The sequence below is a fragment of the Gastrolobium bilobum genome, unplaced genomic scaffold, assembly GCF_033153095.1.
Source record: "Gastrolobium bilobum isolate Gb01-03AN ecotype WA unplaced genomic scaffold, APGP_CSIRO_Gbil_v1 utg814, whole genome shotgun sequence".
NCBI classification, from domain to species: Eukaryota; Viridiplantae; Streptophyta; class Magnoliopsida; order Fabales; family Fabaceae; genus Gastrolobium; species Gastrolobium bilobum.
Genome location: NW_026897615.1, coordinates 305682 through 321148, shown reverse-complemented (window position 1 = coordinate 321148; position 15467 = coordinate 305682). Strand labels below are relative to the sequence as shown.

General features: G+C 32.9%; 1 protein-coding gene across 1 annotated transcript; it reads left to right on the top strand.

Annotated features, from left to right (window-relative positions):
• The first annotated feature begins 616 nt into the window (after positions 1-616).
• On the top strand, positions 617-5655 carry LOC133308635 (uncharacterized). Its single transcript, XM_061509279.1, has 8 exons — positions 617-707; positions 899-1378; positions 1489-1826; positions 1938-2085; positions 2933-3273; positions 3345-3495; positions 4131-4474; positions 4696-5655. The coding sequence occupies exons 2-8, from the start codon at positions 904-906 to the stop codon at positions 5461-5463; spliced, it is 2565 nt and encodes an 854-aa protein (XP_061365263.1). The 5' UTR covers positions 617-707; positions 899-903; the 3' UTR covers positions 5464-5655.
• The last annotated feature ends 9812 nt before the right edge of the window (positions 5656-15467 follow it).

Sequence of the window (15467 nt, the reverse complement as noted above, 5' to 3'; positions counted from 1 at the left end):
TTTAATACTTAGAGGCGAATTACTGTTAGCTTGTCTTTTTAAATTATTTTCTAAATAAAAAAGAAATGAAAAAATGTAACTATTGTTTTTGGTACATAAAATATTTCTCATATTGTATGAGATGATTTTATCTTATCTATACACATGAAAATGTGTAGGATCTATGTGAGGAGAAGAGAAAAAAAATATAGGTCTCATAAATTTTTATGTATATCTAAGAGATAAAATTTATCTCTTATAATATGAGAAATATTATTTCATATGTATATATATATTTATGGGTTTTCGTTTTATCCTTTAACATAGCACAACAAATTTTCCTACTCTCACAACATTTTAAAACAAAAAAATAAATAAAAAATTAAGGCACGCAAAACGAATCTCTATAATATTACACAATCACTTTTCCTACAACATAACTCTTATAAAACTCTATATTTATATATATACAGGCTCCCTGCGACGAAGACCACCGTGAGCTTGTTTGTATATAAAGCGAGATCAGCCCATAACCAGGCCCAGGCCCAGGCCATTCCTGTGTGTAAAAAAAGAATGCAATAATGCATGTATAGCCAAACAAACAGGGCGCGGGTTTTAACCCCTATTCCGGATTAGGGTTAAGTTTTGAACACCGCTCAAACTTGTAATCAGCGTCTCGGCTCAGTCTCTCTCACTCTCAGTTGAGCCATTACTGATCAGCGCCACTGGTAAAAGCTCCAAACTTTTTTTTCCACCCTTTTAGGTTTAAACTTGAAAGTTGTGATTTTGTTCTGTTGGTTCGAATTACCTGTTTGTGGGCATTGATGTAATAATCAATGTCATAATAGTGAATGGTTTTGGTTGGTAAATGAATTACGTTCCTGACATACAAATACAACAACGTTGGTGTTTTTGTAAGGAACAATGAGTAGCCAAGGTGTTTCAAACAATGATCGTTCAAGGATGTATTGGACACCATTGATGGAACGCTATTTTATTGATCTTATGTTAGAGCATTTGCAAAAGGGAAACAGGATTGGCCACACTTTTAACAAGCAAGCTTGGACAGACATGCTAACCATGTTCAATGCTAAATTTGGATCCCAATATGACAAGGATGTCTTGAAAACGCGTTATGCAAATTTGTGGAAGCAATTCAATGATGTTAAGACCCTTCTTTCTCACTTTGGTTTTTCTTGGGATGCTGACCGTCAAATGGTTGTAGCTGATGATTTTGTTTGGGATGCTTATGTCAAGGCTCACCCTGATGCACGATGCTACAGAACTAAATCACTGTTAAATTTTGATGATTTGTGTATGATATATGGCTACACCATTGCTGATGGAAGATATAGTTTATCAAGCCATGATGTGAGCCTTGATGATCAAGTGCCCTTGGGTGAGTGTTGCTTTCAGTGTATTACATAGTATACTGTAACTAAAGCAAGAAAATTATTTATCTAAAAATAATGTGACCTATCATTAATTATGCATTATGGAACTTTGTAGGTGATGGAATGGGAAGCATTGCTGTATCAAGTAATGAGCGTCCCAGGACAGATTGGACTGATTCAATGGACCAATTTTTTTTAGAGCTTTTGCTTGATCAATTGGGCAGGGGCAATAAAGTCAATAATGGATTCAATAAAAGAGCTTGGACAGATATGTTAGCCATGTTTAATGCTAAATTTGGATCTCAACATGGTAAAAGGGTCTTAAAGAATCGATTCAAGAAACTGTTGAAATGTTACTGTGATATAACAAATCTTCTAAAACAGGGCTTTTCATGGAATGAACAACAACAAATACTTTCAGCTGATGATGATGTCTGGGATGCTTATGTTAAGGTATAAATGATCAAGATGACTGGGTGTGTGAAAGGGGGGGAGGGGAGCATGTGGAGGAGTATATGCTCATATACATGTTTCTTGGCGCTGACTGACTTATAATTCTTGTAGGCACATCCACATGTACGAACATATAGATTGAAAACTTTGCCAAACTATCGTGATTTAGAATTAATATTCAGAAATGTGTCTGAAGATGAGATCAGTAATTTGCATCCGGAGAAAACTCAGGAAGATGTCGTGTCAGAAAAAAAGGCTGGTGAGTAGCATCTAAAAGCTTTCTATCAGCCAGTTCAAGTTATATGTTACTGTTTTGCAATTTTATTTAATTTTTTTGAAAAAAAAGAAAAGAAATTAACAACTTGGTCCATAGTGGTCATGACATACTTATGGAAAATCATTTGGTACACTTGTCTGGAACTGTAAATGAATGCAGAAACATTGAAGAAATGGGACTTTATAAGTTAGTCGTCTGTGCTTTTTGTATCTTCCATTATCCTCCTCATGAATGTTTCCTGGATCTTTTTCTGCGTGAAAAGACTATAAGGATGTGTTTGGGTATGAAGGGTTTTAATTTCTCAACACCAATCGGGAATCTGGGATCCTCTCGTTTCAATTGTCATTTCTTGAATATCTATATATCTTATTGCAAAATATCTTGCACTTTAAGTTTCCTAGATACTGCAAAATTTAGGAGGGGTCAGGTAAAAGGACATTTTAACTTCTCAAGTATTTCAAAAATTAGAAATATAATATTTAGGTTTATTTGTTATTATGAAAAATTCAATACCCCCATGCCAATTCTGTATGTCATTCAAACATAGGGACTCTAATTACATATGTCTCACAATTAGATGTCATAAATTTAAGTTTTAGAAATTATAATGTCCACATACCAAACACATCTTTAGGATTTCCATGCAACAAACGCATCTGAAGTGACAAATGAAACTAAATTGCTTACCAGCTCTCCTTTTTAAGAATGAAAACTAATTCTTGCAAGTTGCAAGATGCATTGCATATTTGCATGTTAAAATTCTTATCTGAGGCCTTAAGATCTTTGGACAACTGAGTAGTTACCTCCGTTATCATGTATCTTTCTGAAGGTGAAGGAAAAGGAAGTCGAAACCCAAGTGGTACTGATCGTACTAGAACATATTGGACACCCCCAATGGATCGTTGCTTCATTGACTTGTTATTAGATCAGGTCAAAAGTGGAAATAGACTTGGGCAGACATTCATAACCCAGGCTTGGAATGACATGATTACATCTTTCAATAAACAATTCAAATCTCAATATGAAAAAGATGTTCTGAAGAATCGTTACAAACATTTGAGGAAACAGTTCAATGATGTAGACAATCTTCTTCAGCAGGATGGGTTCTCATGGAATGAGAAAAGAGAAATGATTGATGCAGAGGATCATGTTTGGGATGCTTATACAAAGGTGACCTATTTTTGCACTCTGATCAGGTGTCTTAGTTGTTCTATGCTTAAGTTAACATACAATTTGTGCAGGTACACCCTGAAACTCGATCACTTAGAGTTAAAACCTTGCCAGGCTATCACAAGTTGTGTGTTATATTTGGAGAGGAAAGTTTTGATACAAGATTCATTCGTATATCACATATTGCAGACGCCAGTAGTGAACTACCGATGTTGATATCAGGTATGTTTTTCACATTACTTGCAATAATAAGGCAGTATGTTGGATTAACATGGGTTGATAGATTGATGAATGTGGTATGATTTTATTCATTTCCTCTTACTATCACAACTGCCGCTTAGCTGCAGCTTCTTAAGGTTAGAAAGTTAATTTTTGGTACCAATAACCATTTTTTTGGGCTCAGTTCAACAATTCATCCAACTTAGACAGTAAATATTAAAAAAGCCAAATTTAGCAGCAATTTAATATCACAGAGTTCAAGTACATTTCACAAATTACACCTAAAATTAAAATATTGAAGCAACAGAAAGATCACCCGTATTGTCTTCCCTAATCTCCACTGGCAACAAAGTACTCGCTCCCTCCCTGTCACTTTCCTGTGTTCTCTTATGTCCAATGGGTTGTTCAAAATTCTGGACCAAATTGATTAAACTTAAGCAGATTGGTTAAATTGGTTAAACTAATACTTTTGTAAAACGCAAGCCATGCTTGATATGCAATCTGTCATGTTTATCACATTGCCATGCCCTTTTGAAATGTCAAAGAGGGTCGAAAGTATTGGTATTTTTAGGAATCAAGTCTTTTTCAGAGAAACTTAGATGGTATTCTGTATTCTTATAGATATTTACAATTTAAAGGTGAACAGAATAATGGCATTTTTCCCAATGTTTATAATGCTGGTTCTACAATAGAGTGGACAGAATCGATGGAATGCTGTTTTGTGGACCTTATGGTAGAGCAAGTAAATAGAGGAAATAGAATTGTAAATTCATTCAATGAGCAAGCGTGGACTCACATGACCGAAGCATTTAGCACTAGATTGGGACTCCAATGTGACAAGCAGTTTCTAGTAGATCAATACTTCTGCTTGATGAAAAAGTATGATGATATCAGCAATCTTCTCAGTCATAGTGGATTTGCATGGGATGAAACCCTACAAACAATAACTGCTGATAATGATATCTGGGACGCATACATCAAGGTTTTGTCTTCTCTCCATTGACAATGTTTTTTGCTTGATATCATCTTTTTGCAGTGGTCTTAGTGCTCTAACACTCCTTCCCCATTTCCAAATACCCCATTTTCTAGATTAGAGGTGTGTACTTGCACTAGGGTCCTATATGTGGAATATGGGGAATATTTTGTAACTACTGTTTCTTCATAATCTTATGATTGCAACTTGTTACTGAATGATATTTGCAGGATCACCCGGATGCCATCTCATATAGAAACAGGTTTTTGTATCTCTTCCATGATTTGTGCAAGATTTTCGGAAATGAAGTATCAGATGTAAGAGTGAGTGTTCTGGAGCAGCTTCAGTTGATGGAAGCAAACGATATTACCATTGAAATGGATATGGACGGAACATCTGGAAATTCGGTTGTGATTAGGAATATTGATATATCAGACCAGGATACAGACAGGCCAATGGAAATGGATATGGATGGATCATCTGGAAATTTGGATGTGACTAGTAACAATGAAATATCAAACCAAGATACAGAAAGGGCAAGGGAAATGGATATGGATATAACATCTGGAAGTTTGGTTGTGACTGGCAACGCTCCAATATTTTCTCGAGATAAAAAAAGGCCTTCAAACATAATGGATATAAATGGAACATGTGGGAATTTGGCAATGAGTGGCCAAACTAAACTAACACACCGTGTTAAAAGAAGACCTAGTACGATGCCATCAGATTTCAGACCCCCCAAAAAGGAGCTGAGAATAAAAGAAGCGATGTCTGAGATGGCAACTGCTGTCAAGGCACTGATGAATAAGAAGGAGAAAAACACCAATAAATCATTTGAAAATGCTTTAAGTGCACTTCAAGCTATGCCGGACATAGATGAGGAGCTAGTAATGGATGCGTGTGATCTGTTGGAAGATGAGAGAAAGGCGAAGATATTCTTAGCCTTGGATATCTCATTGCGGAAGAAGTGGCTGCTTAGAAAGCTTCGTCAGAAATAGCCACATGCCTTATTGTAGTTAAAAGCTTAGCCTGGACTAATTATGGTTATCTGTTGTTTTACTTTCTTAGGCAAGTTTTGAACTAGATTTAACTTTTCCTTGTCAAGATTTTCCTTTTCCTCTCTAGTAAGTCTTGGACACAATCTACAGTGAACCGTGACTGTGTACAGTTCAACATAAAGCTCAAGCCTTGTGTGTGTTTGTCTATATATATATTGGCGGAAGTTGAACCAAGTTTGAAAATTTTCTTCTTGAAAGCTCTGAGGAGCTAATAACTATTGTTAGTCAGTAACAAAATTCTTGATGTAACATACCTATGCGCCTAACTTTCAGTTCTTTTTGGTTGATTAAATTAGGACGCGACGTAATTTTCTTCTTCAGTGAGATTTTACTTTCATTTTTATTCGTGCTGGATGTAACATGGCCTTATTAGCTTTGAAGGTATTATTCATGCACTTGCTATTCCAACCATAATCATCTCATCTTCGCTACAAGGCAAATAATACATCATGCAGTTGAACTATGTAACCAAATAGGTTATTCAATCCTTCAGATATCATAAAAGCAAGTTATTATTACTTTAAACAAGGACAAGCTTTCAATACATAGAAAGTGAACTACAGAGACAACAGTCATTTGCTTCTGAAATTTCATCAGCACTTGCTATTGATATTAGAAATATGTGCCTAGATCAAGTACAGTTTTTATGCCAAACAACATACACATTAGAGCATAGCCCTCTCAATCATTAGAGTATTAAAGCATACGATTTGTAAATCAATGTGCCAATTTCTTCAAATGTTGAAAGATTCGTTGCTTAATCAATTGTCGATCATGTGTCAAGTAAGCATGATTTGAATGATCATAACTGCAAGTAAAGACAAACACTCATAGTAGGCACGGCCACAGCAACACACATACACCAACATACAAAAGAGTCAATTATATACATAGACTTTAGTTTACGTATTACATGAGGCTACTACATTTTTAATATTTTCCTGGAGACGGTCATAGCAGGCAGGCAGATTCAGCATATGATAATGCGGATAAATAATAATGAAAATTAGTCTACAAGTGTGTAGGTGAAGGTGTATTCATTAAAATTTAAACATATAATATATTTTTATTTATTTGTTTTATAATTTAGATTTTTTTCTATTTAAGTTATATACGTTGTTTCAAATAAAAGCAAACCAATTTATCTATATCTAATATGAAAATTCTTCTACTAATATTATCATGGGTTGATTAAATAATGAAAATTAGTCTACAAGTGTGTAGGTGAAGGTGTATTCATTAAAATTTAAACATATAATATATTTTTATTTATTTGTTTTATAATTTAGATTTTTTTTCTATTTAAGTTATATACGTTGTTTCAAATAAAAGCAAACCAATTTATCTATATCTAATATGAAAATTCTTCTACTAATATTATCATGGGTTGATTTTATAATTTTTAATTTATGTCTTTTTCAACATTTTATAAGATTTTGAGTTTTTTATTTTCTTAAAAATACTATCAAAGTGATAACCACGAGATGGATTGACATACACTAATATGCTCTGTTTGATCAGTTCAAATCAGTGTTATAAAAACTGGACCGGCCCATCAACCGATCCGGTTACATCATTAGACCGCTTAAGTAGTTGACCCGGTGACTCGGTGATAAACTCCAGTTCAACCGGTAAACCGATACCGGTTTTTTAAAATTGAATATTTTTTTGCAGCAGGTGGGATTCGAACCCTGCTCATTGGTGTGAGGAGCACCTACTCATACCAGTAAGCCACCATTACTCGTTGATTAATAGACATCATTTAATATATTTATTATATAACTATTAAGTTAAGAGAATTATTTCAAAAATCACATCTAATGGAGTTTGAACCCCTTCCATTGAGGTTGTGCAACATAGCAAATACCACTAAACTACACCCAGTTATTATTTAGATAGCACCATTTAAAATATTTATTATATAATTAAGTATAAAATATAGATTTATATATATATATATATATATCCGGTTCATGCGGTTCAACCAATGACCCACCAGTTAAACCATTGACCCAGTGATCCAGTACCTCGACCGGGTCAATGACCGGTCCGGTTCTAATAACATTGGTTCAAATAACCCTGTCAGAAAGTTTAAAGTATATAAAGTTTTTCTACAAATATTCGTAGTTGGATGGGATTGTTTGCATTTGTTTAGGAAATGTCATTGAAATTGAAAAAGAAAAAGAAAAACCTAGAGTCATGAAAGTTGACCAAAATTGGCATGTAAGGTTAGTGTGGCATTCATTAGTATTGTTGAAATATATAAAATCATTAATGTAATCTCATCTAAAAACTTAAGTTTTGAGTTGAATTGGTTCTTTACTTGGTATCAGAGCCTCGGTGTACAGGGTTCGATCCTCACCGCCTCCACTTTCGGTGTACTTGGTATCCCAAGATTCTTTACAAGTATTTAGGAAGATTGGTCAAAGCTTTGGTTGGTGTTCTCCAATTTGAACTTTTTTCTTTTGTTGATTAATTTTTTTTCAAATTTAACAAGGATTAAAGTTCCGTCAAACTGTTGTTATGAGTGAAAACGACGTTGAAATGGGTTCCTAATCCCCTAATGGCTAAAGCGATTTGTATACAGTTCCCAGAAAATCTTAAACATTGAGCACACATCCTTTCATTGAATACACAACGTGCTTCAAGTTTAGTTAAAGCAAGAAAATGGTAGAAAGGGATAATCCTTTTGTTTTTGTTTTTCTTTTTTGCTTTACAATTAATATTTTTATTTGGATCTATCCCCTGCGTTTTCCTTAACTATCCAATTTTTGTTCTTCAAATTTTGAATGGAATGGAGAAACTAAAAGTGTAAAATAACATGGAGTTAAGAATTATAAACGTTCTACTTTGTTAATTTATAATTTAACTCCCAAACAAAATTAATAAAGTTATTTTATTCCCTTATTAATCTCCCAAACAATTAAAAGACAGCTTTATTTCATTCTCTTTTTCAGCCTATCCTTACTTATTTTGGTAGGTTCCATTAAAAAAAATAACCTCCTAAAATACATGCCAAACTATGATTAGCAAATATGGAAGATCCAATTGACAATACAGTTTATTTCATTAATAATTTTATTTGGGTCGAATCAGGATGACACCAGGGTCCAGTCCAATTTTTCAAAACTATAGTGTTGATTGTTAAATCGCATTTAAAATCCGTCGGCACATTTGGAACGTCGCCATGGGTCAACTCAGGTACAATAATTAAAATGACACAATCCAACGAGTATAGCTCAGTTGAAAATGCAAATTAAATGGATAGGAAGAGAATTTGAATTCGACTTTTACAATTGTGACGGACTCAAAATTAGTTTCATGGCTCGAATAGTTGAAGGTTACGAGAATATCAACAGTTTACTCGTTTCAAAGAGGTAATAAAAGTTTGTATACAAAAAAAAAATGATATTTTGAAAAATAAATTATCTAAATGTCATGGTTAAATTTTTTTGTCAAAATATCACATTTTAAGATCTGTTATCAATTTCAATGACCCAGTTTGTCACATGTTGTTTGGACAAAGATTCACTATTTATGATCGTGGGTTCCAGGTGACACGTGACAGAACAATAACCAAATTATATAAAAAAATATCGTCTATTTGTCACGTGTCACACAGATAGCAACTTGCTATTAGAAATAACGGGACTTGGACACGTTATTTTTTACGGCGAGTCCTTCTCCAGACGACATATGACCAATTGAACCTATTGAAACCAATAATGGATCTTGAAACGTGGCAATGTTATTGATCAATTCCATAATGAGTACTGTTTTACCCATTCCAGCTCCACCGAAAATGGGAAAAATATTTCTACAGCCACTTTAGATAAAGTTATCTACAGCTATCCCTTTTTAATTAAGTACGACCGTTCGTACTTAGTTATAACAATAAAGATGCTCTTTTTCTCTCTCCTCAGACATTGTCGGCTGACGTGGCGGAGAGAGAAAATGCACTTTTAATGTACGACCGGTCGTACTTAGTTAAAAAGCGATAGTTGTAGACAACCTTATCTAAAGTGACTGCAGAAATGTTTTCCCCATATATATATATATATATATATATATATATATATATATATATATATATTTAGAAATAAGAAAAAGTGTTTGTCATTTTAAATGACAGAAAGTTATGTCATTTTAAGAGAGATACAGACACAGAAAATTTGAATTTTAAATTAAGAAAAACCACTCACTTTCTCTCTCTCATGATTTCCATTTTTCTGTGTCTATCTCTCTCCTAAAATGACATAACATATGTCATTTAAAATGACAAACACCAAATCCTTAGAAATATATTTAGAAATGTGGTATTTGATTAATTTATTTCCCAAAATGTGTTATTTTGGTATTTGTCCCATCAACTAATAAAGCCCATGGAAGCAAAAAAAACGATGGATTTCTGATTTCAACTTCAAGCATCACTCCGGGGCAGTATTTTTAAAGGATGAATACCATACTTTTAAAACTATATTAAAGAGCGGAGGCAGTGAGGTTTGTTTTTATATAATTACAAAAACCCATTTTAATCCAAAAATTTAAACATCCATAATAATAATTTTATATTAATATCTCAAATTAAATGAATCTCCCCAATGAAAGACTTTGCTTGAAGTATAATGGAAGCTAAATAGTTAATAGGTTATAGGTCTGACAAATTTGGTTCTATCTGTTGTTTGCATCTTCTGCCTTCTAAAATTATTATCTTAATTGTCCCTCAGTTTTAGTATAAATTTTTGTTTCAACCAATCAATCGCAAAAATGCATTAAGAATTCAAATAAACTACCAAAACTAGGAATTACAGTTTCTAATACCATGCTATTATAAAATGCCATCACTATCAACCTCCCTTGACAAGAATACGTGTCCATTCGTTTGCCCGAAAAGGGTGTTTCAAATAAAAAAAATGGAATGGATGCCCATTTTATTCCCTATTTCTCGTTATTATAAAATTATAATCAAGGTTTAAAGGTTGGGTTTTATAAGAGTTATGTTGTAGGAAAAGTGATTGTGTTATGTTATAGAGATTCGTTTTGCGTGCCGAAGTTTTTTTTTTTTTTGCTGCGAGCCCCACAAAATGTTGTGAGTGTAGGAAAATTTTTGTGGTCATGTTAAATAATAGATGATAAACCCTTAAAGGTTATATCTCTTTACGTCGCCATAGACATCAAAGTGCAAATGTGTAGAAATATAAAAGTAATTGTAAAAAGATAATTAATTCCAAAATATATAAGTACAAATCGCCGTTTGTATAAATATATAAATGAGTAATGCATTGTTCTTCAACAAATATCTCCCATGGGTTGCCAGAGAAAATCCTTAGTTGCACTAAGGATGTGCATGACAACCATTCTATTCCCGAGTACTGTTTTTAAAAAGAAACAATTCTTTTCTATTTCTGTGCCTTGGAACAGTTTCTGACAAAAAAAATGTGTTTGATAACATGTTCCATTTTTATTCCGAGAATGAGAATTGTGTTAGATAACACAACAAATAATATAATAAGAAATAATTCTCATTAAATATACAAAAATTTCGGATCAACTATTTCCTTTCCATATGGTGTGGTTGTGGTGGTGGCGGCGGCGGCGGCGGTACGATAGTGGTGGTGGCAGTGACGTGGTGAAGATAGTGGTGGTGGTTGTGACGGCAGTGGCTGCGACGATGGCGGTGATAATGGTGGCAGCGACGGTGGTAGCGGTGGGGATGGTGGTGGTGGAGGTGACGACAGTGGCAACGACAATGGTGGTGGGTATGGTGGTTGGTGGCGGCAACAATGGTAGCAGTCACATGGTGGTGGTGGTTGTGAATGCATCATGGTGGTGGTGGTGGTGGTGGCAGTGGCTACGGTGGTGGTGGTAAGTGACAGTGGTGGTGGCGATGGTGGCGATGGCTTGGTGATGATAGTGGTGGCGTTGGTGTAATGGTGGCGATGGTGGTGGTGGTTGATAGCGGTGATAGTGGTGGTGGCGGTGGCGGCGATGGTAGTTGTGGTGGTGGTGGCATGGTGGTAGTGATGGGTGGAGGTGGTGGTAATGGTGGCGGTGACATCGTGGTGGTGAAGGGTGGTGACGGCGACACTAGTGGTACGATGGCGGCGGCGACGATGGTGGCGACAGTCGTGTCGGGATGATGGTGGTGGTGGTGATGATGGTAGAGGTGGAGAGTGATTGGGAGAGATAAGCGTTTCTCATTTTGAGCCCGGGAACAAAAAAACAAAATTTTTTTGATTCTTTTTTCTGTTCCCCAGCACAAAAATTAAACTGGTTCATCCCGGGAACAAAAAATAAACTGGTTTTACCAAACGAGTTTCCTATCCATTTCTGTTCTCGGGAACAGAAATTAAAAAAGAATTGATTCCGAGAAGGTTGTCATGCGCACCCTAAGAAGTGGGGGATTCCAACTCTTTCAGCAATGTGGTTGATAAATATAATAAGGAAAAAAAATATCTAATGTTACTTGAGACAATTTTGTTTAATGTTTACCGAAACAACGTTATTTTAGGGTTGAAAAATAAAAAAATAAAAATGATAAAGATTATTATAACTCTGAAATAAATTAAAATTATAAATAATCATAATTTTCTTTCCAAAATAACATCATTTCGATCAACATTGAATAAAATTTTCTAAAGTATCATCAGAAAAATGAATTCATATAATAATCACATCCACAAATAAGAATGAGTGATTTTTCAACGACAGCATCCGCATTATATTGTAGCCGTGTATGTAGAGAGATATAGAGTATTGTGAGAATATTGGCAAGGGTTTTCGTTTTATCCTTTAATATAACACAACAAACTTTCCTACACTCACAATATTTTGTGGGACCCACACTTTTTAAAACAAAAAAATAAGTAAAAAATTAAGGTATGCAAAACGAATCTCTATAACATTACACAATTACTTTTCCTACAACATAACTCTTATAAAACCGGCAAAACCAAAAATAATGAAATATTGTACAGACTACCAATTGGCACACAGTGGGATATCATATCATCCACCTAATGTTAGGTGATACGTATAATATACACATTGATGGCCATGAATATGGCCGTAGGAGACAGGTCGATATGTTACAGCACCCAACACGCCCAGATGGAGCATCTTTTATTAAAATTAAAAGGCTTGAGCATGAGCTCCAAGATTTTTATAAAGATTCTGTGTAATACAGCTTTCTTTAAAATATTTACTTGCTTCCTTAAGATTTGGTTCAATGCATAATGAGGATTTTCAAATCTCCTTGACCAGCGCATGTAATAAGCAATTCACACACAAGAAGAAAAATAAGCCCAAGTGGGGTGTACGTGGATTTGCACGGGAATGCGAATATTTTTTTTAACATTTAATATTATTATAACAACAAAAAATATCATGGTCCTAATTACAAGGAAGATCTTATCCCATTTTGTCAAAATTCTTCAACTTTAATATCCCTTGCCTTACCAATTGTAGAAGAATATTGGTCACTTAAAGCAATTTACTCATTTGACAATGTTTCCTCTCGACCCAGAAAAATTGTTTATTTATTTCTCTTTCCATTGCCTGAATTTCCCCATACATTTGACACTGTTACGGGGAAAAGGTAAAGATTCCAGATAAAGTCATGGCCATAAAGCAATTAATATGTTACTATATCTTGAGCTATTGTTATATGGCAATTAGTTCATTTACATTCTTAATCCCTTGACCCCTGGTTTTTGGGGAAAAAAATAAAACTAACAACTTTGCTTCACATGTCATAAGCTGTTATTGACTGGTTTGGTATTATTGTTTGTTAATCCTTCACGTTAGTCGCAGGATAGTTATTAGTGAACTTAGGAAGTATATGGTAGGAGGATTATTTTTAAATGCATGAGAAAATGAGGATGAGTTTCTTAAAATCTCATATTTAGTAGCACATGATTTTATTTTGTGTATATTTTCTACACTAAAATATCACCGAAAAATATGGATTAATTTTACTTTGGATGGTATTTCAAGAATTCAAACGATGGAAAAATATGGATTAATTTTTCAGACAAAAATAACCAAATATAATATCAGGAAAATTAACCAACATTTACAAAAATATTTTAGCCTACCAAATAACTTTTTGATAATATTCTCAAAAAATTTACAAAATTTACTTTCTCATCATATTCTTTGGAATCGTGATTCTTAGATAAAAAAAAAAATTTCTCTACCAAATGATCCCTCAATGTTACTAGTAGGATATCAATATAAGTTTGTCTAGATGTGCTAATTTTATTAATTGCATCTACACGGTAAAAATACTCAAAATTTGAGGTTCATTATTATATATAGTAAGAAATATCTATTAGTCAAACAAATTCCGTAAATATTTCCAAGCAAGCAAAAAATGACATGTATGCCTTATGAATATTAATTGAGGAATTAAATATACACCATTTAATGAGAAATGTTATACTTGTAGCTGTTTTTTTCTTATAATCTCTTATAACCCAATCTTAATCGTTGATTTTCATTAATTTAACAGTTATAATTTATTATAATTTAATAATTATAACCCAATAAATAATAACCATTAGATCGACGTTAATTAACAGTTAAAATTGAGTTGTAAAATGATGTAAGTGAAAAAAAGTTTGTAATCCCTTCCATTTAATATCTTAAATTTAAAAATATATACCATTTTTTTAAATTATAAAACAAACTATTCCTTGTATAAAATTATTAATAAAAGATATTAAATACTTTTTTTTTTTGAGGTTTAAATACTTTTTTTTAGTACAAATTAACTACACTACTATATTTTACAAATCATTTATGGAAAAGACAAACATTTTACAAATCATTTATGGAAAAGGAAAAAATGTTTGTCTTCATAAATGACACAATTTATGTCATTTCACTCTCACAAAGAGGTAGGACCTACACATTTTTATATTTTTTTGTCATCTTTCTCTTTCTTTATCTATCTCTTTCTCTCACTTAAAATGATACAACTTTACGTCCTTTAAAAAGATACACACTTTTTCCTTTCCCATCGTTTATTTTAGTAAACAGATCTTACATCTCATATACCCTTAGAATTCATTTGTTGCAGGTGGCATGCCATTTGCCAACTTACCAGCAATTTTGAGGTATAGTCGTTTTCTGTTATTAACAACTCAATAAATGTGGAAAGAAAATAATTAACAACTATTAGGAATTACAACTAATCACACCGAACAATATATATATGGCCATAGGCCCATAGCCCATATGGGTTGGTACATATATAAAGTCTAAAAATAATGTAATATTCCTGAAATTTCTAAAATTTAATAACAACATAATAGTTTTTGAGTAAAACTATAATCCTTCAACATGTTTTTTTTTATATTTTTGAAAAAAGAGTTTTTTATTGCATAACCATTGACATTATGTGTGAATTATTATTTATATAGAAAAGAAAAAAAGATAAGATCGCATCCAAACCAATTGAGGTGGAACGCACGCGCGAGACGAATCCGGGTCATGGATACGCTTCAACGCTGTCTTGTAAGAGCAAGATAAGCAAAAGATATCACCTTTTCCTCTGAATTATCATTTCAGAAACTTTACATATAATATTGAAAAAAATATTTTTCTTTTTAAAGAATATAATTTTTATTATTTGAAATAAAATAATTGTATTTAATAAATTTTTATCTTCTATACTATATAAAATAAAAAAGGGAGAAAAAAATATTATAAAATAAAAAATAAAATAAAAATCTATAAAAACATAATAATTTTATTTAAAATGACACAATATTATATATTTTAAAGTTTTAATGTTTTTATATTATAAGAAATAAATTTTATCTTTTATATATACATAAAAGTATGTAGAATTCATATATTTTTTTTCTCTATTCTCTTTACATGAACCCATATACAAATTTATGTATATATAAGAAATAAAATTTACCTCAATAAATACT

Excerpts from the sequence above, each read along its gene's own strand:
- LOC133308635 (XM_061509279.1), top strand. The coding sequence starts at position 904 with ATGAGTAGCCAAGGTGTTTCAAACAATGATCGTTCAAGGATGTATTGG. Across the intron at positions 3,274-3,344 it reads TTTGGGATGCTTATACAAAG|GTACACCCTGAAACTCGATC; the intron begins GTGACCTATTTT and ends CAATTTGTGCAG. Across the intron at positions 3,496-4,130 it reads ACTACCGATGTTGATATCAG|GTGAACAGAATAATGGCATT; the intron begins GTATGTTTTTCA and ends TACAATTTAAAG.